This window comes from Octopus bimaculoides, chromosome 27 (genome assembly GCF_001194135.2).
Source record: "Octopus bimaculoides isolate UCB-OBI-ISO-001 chromosome 27, ASM119413v2, whole genome shotgun sequence".
NCBI lineage: Eukaryota > Metazoa > Mollusca > Cephalopoda > Octopoda > Octopodidae > Octopus > Octopus bimaculoides.
This window is the reverse complement of record NC_069007.1, coordinates 4,123,822-4,127,425: the sequence shown is the minus strand read 5'-3', so window position 1 is coordinate 4,127,425 and position 3,604 is coordinate 4,123,822. Positions and strand designations below refer to the sequence as shown.

The 3,604-nt window shown below is 37.3% G+C and overlaps 1 protein-coding gene across 1 annotated transcript in view; it reads left to right on the top strand.

The window, feature by feature from the left end:
* Nucleotides 1–1,402: 1,402 nt before the first annotated feature.
* The window catches only part of LOC106883955 (uncharacterized), a 13,232-nt gene continuing 11,030 nt past the window's right edge, over nucleotides 1,403–3,604 (top strand). The window contains exons 1-3 of the mRNA XM_014935112.1: nucleotides 1,403–1,516; nucleotides 2,440–2,550; nucleotides 3,126–3,236. Coding sequence (XP_014790598.1) covers nucleotides 1,405–1,516; nucleotides 2,440–2,550; nucleotides 3,126–3,236 — 334 coding nt within the window. The 5' untranslated portion in view covers nucleotides 1,403–1,404. The remainder of the gene's footprint in view (nucleotides 1,517–2,439; nucleotides 2,551–3,125; nucleotides 3,237–3,604) is intronic.

The following is a 3,604-nucleotide window of genomic DNA, read 5'->3' as shown; positions in this document are numbered from 1 at the left end:
CCACAACTGCTTAACTTCCCAAGATAACCTGTCATATCTATCGACTTTTCTTTCTTCATTATCGCATACCTTGTCAGCTGAAAACGAGAGGATGAAAGATTGCAAAGATAAAGCACTATACAAGAAATTGAAAACGAATGAAACTGAAAATAGGTGGGTAAAGAAAAGAATGCATGGACAATTTCATAGGGATGTTGAAGACAAGACACAGAGAAAAAAGATCGCTGTGGATGACTAAAAGTATCTAAAACCGTTAACGGAGACTCTAATCTGTGCTGCCCAAGAGCAAGCGCTAAGAACAAACTACGTAAAATACAGAAAAGACAACACATCAGAAAGTGATAAGTGTAGAATCTGTGAACAAAACGGTGAAACCGTATGGCATGTTACCAGACAATGTACGCCACTAACTCAGAAGGAATATAAGAGACGCCACGACAATATAGCCAGGCTTGTCCACTGGACACTTTGCAACAAGTATGGACTTGACAGAGAAAAAAATTGGTACAACCAAAAACCTGAGGGCATTGTCGAAAATAGAAATGCAAAGATCCTATGGGATTTTATGATACAGTGCGACCATGAGATTGAGAATAGGAAGCCAGACATAGTCTTAATTGAGAGAACTGAGTTGGGCTTCATCTTTACCATAAATGGTTGACTTTTTGATGGCGGCTTTTGAATACATACCCAGCTTTTGCTTTCCTCAGAATAAGTGTCAGTGGTATCAAGCACAGTACAAAGATCAGTGGGGACAGGTAGTCCATTTGGAAGATGCCCCTCCTAATTTCTACTGTCCTTAAACTTCTTCCGTATGCTGTCAGGTCCGTCCTTTAATTCGCCATACTTTTTCCACGCAATCGCTCAACATTCGATGCAATACCAAATAGATTCACACATTTCATAATCCAAGAATGTGGGATCATATCGTGCGCCTTACGATAGTCGATCCATGACATGGTTAAGTTACTTTTCCTCCTCCTATTATTATTATTATTATTATTATTATTATTATTATTATTATTATTATTAATATTATTATTATTAGTTGTTAATTTAGCTACGTCTAAAGACTCAATACTTTGGGCAATATTAGAAGTTGTGGAAGAATGACATTATATTACCTGTGATGTTTTAGACTATGACTGTTGTCACTGCCGTGTTATATGGTGGATTATACCAAGTAATATACATAGATCTATTCGTCTTTACTCGACCCTGTAGATTATATATCACAGTTCCTCTTTCATGCAACTATGGGCTAAAGCTTTGTTATAATAAATTGAATGATCCTTAAATATCTGCACGTTCAATTACGCCTTAGATTAATCTTAACAATACATTTGTATCAGCTACTTATTTCTGATCTGTCTAATTTATAAATTATTTTCACATTATTCAGAGATGAGCTGTGAAGTTTTGGAAGAAAAGTTGGGAAAGATCCATGATCTCAGTAATCCACTTTGGCATTGCGACTGCTACTCGAACCTAACTTATAACTGCATTTCTCCTCCACGTAAGTTTATTTATTAAATCTGTATTTCTTATATAAACGAAGCCATGATTATTTTGTTCTGTGTGGCATAACTGATTTATAATCACTGCTACCCAGTTTTATCAATTGCTATTTATATATGGGCTTCTGCACATTTTCCATCTACCAAAGTCGACTCTACAAACTTTGGACGACTCAGATTTTGATCTTCTTACTGTTGTTGTGCACCATATTTTTGATAGTCCACTCCGTCACCTGATGATCTTTCTCGATGACCCTCATTAATTTCCTAGGATCATCATAGATAATAATTTGAACACGTATGATGAATTGTGGTGTCCTTTTTGCGTTCCAACATTTAGAATGCTTTTTTTCTCTTGATAGAATTAAAACATTCTTGCCAGAAGTGTTCCAATTTCATACGAATTATATGTTTCTTGAGTAACGAAAAATGTTTTTGGCTATAACCGTTAAGACACCTGTATTGCATGGTAATATAGGTGGGTCTATTCCTCTTAACCCGACGCTTGTTGATAATATATATCACAATTCCTCCTTCAAACTACTATGAGCTAATGCTTTGTTATATTAAGTTGAATGATCCTGAGCTATCTGCATGTTCACTAACATCTTAGAATAATATCAACAAGCTATTTGCATTACCTACAAATGTCTGATTTCTCTAAATTATATTAATTTCAATATTATTCAACTGAGAAAGCGGTGAGCTGGCAGAATTGTGAGCACACTGGGCAAAATGCTTATCGGCATTTCATCCGTCTTTACGTTCTAAGTTCAAATTCCGCCAAGTTCGACTTGGCCTTTCATCCTTTCGGGGTCGCTAAAATAAGAACCAGTTGAGTACTGGGGTTGATGGAATCAACTATACCCTGTCCTCCGAACTTACTGGACTTACACCAAAATTTCAAATCAATATTTTTCAGCTGGGAAATGTGTTCTTGACAGAACTGTCTTCGAGGCTGGAAAAGTGATTGAAAACGACGGTCTCCTATGTAAGTGCGTAAGCACAGGAAATATTATATGCCGTGTACCGCGTAAGTTTGTTTATTAAATCTGTATTTCGTATATAAACGAAGTTATGATTATTCTGTTCTGTGTGACATAATAGATTCTTTATCACTGCTACGGAGTTTTATTAATTGCTATTTATATATGGGCGTCTACACATTCTTCGTCTGCCAAAATCGACACTCAGAACTTTGGTCGACTCGAATTTTAACCTTTCCGTGCGTGCCCCATCTATTCAGGGCTTAACAACTGTCTCCAGCACCTCAGCGTATCCAGCAGCGTTAATTCTATGATGCTACAGAAAGATGTGAGGCAGCATATATAACCTTGGTTATTCATCACACATAAAGCCATTACAATTTCTGATTTCACTAAACTAAATAAATTATTCAGCAGAGAAAGCGGCGAGCTGATAGAATCGTTAGCTGGTAGAATCGTCTTTGCATTTTGAGTTAAATTTTCCGCCAAGGTCGACTTAGTCTTCCATCCTATCGGAGTGACTAAAATTTTAACCAGTTGAGCACTTGGGTCGATGTAATCGACTAGACCCCATCCCGAACTTACTGGACTTACATCAGAATTTGAAATTAATATTTTTCAGCTAAGACGTGTCAATACTTTAACGGTAAGTTCGCGGTCGGAACAGTGATTGAAGACAGAGGTTATATTTGCGAGTGCACTGATTCAGGAGCTTTTACTTGCCATCTTCGACGTAAGTTTGTTTATTAAACCTGTTTTTCTTATATACGAAGTGTAGTCAAAACGTATGCGACCTTTGGCCAAAAAACAAGTAATATTTAAAAACTCACCATTTTGATTTAGTCTCTCTTTCAAAGTATTCGCCTTGAGAGTCTTCACACTTCTGCCAGCGTTCCTGCCACTGCTGGAAACATTTCTGGGAATCACTTTTTGGGATGCTGTAGAGCTGTGCCTTAGAATTTTGCTTCGTGTCCTCTGTTGTCTCAAATCTTCTCCCTTTGAGTGTATTTTTTTTTTGAGCTTTGGGAATAGCCAAAAGTCTCACGGAGCTAAGTCTGGGGAGCAGGACGCCTGACGAACAAGTGGTGTGTTTTGCTTCAC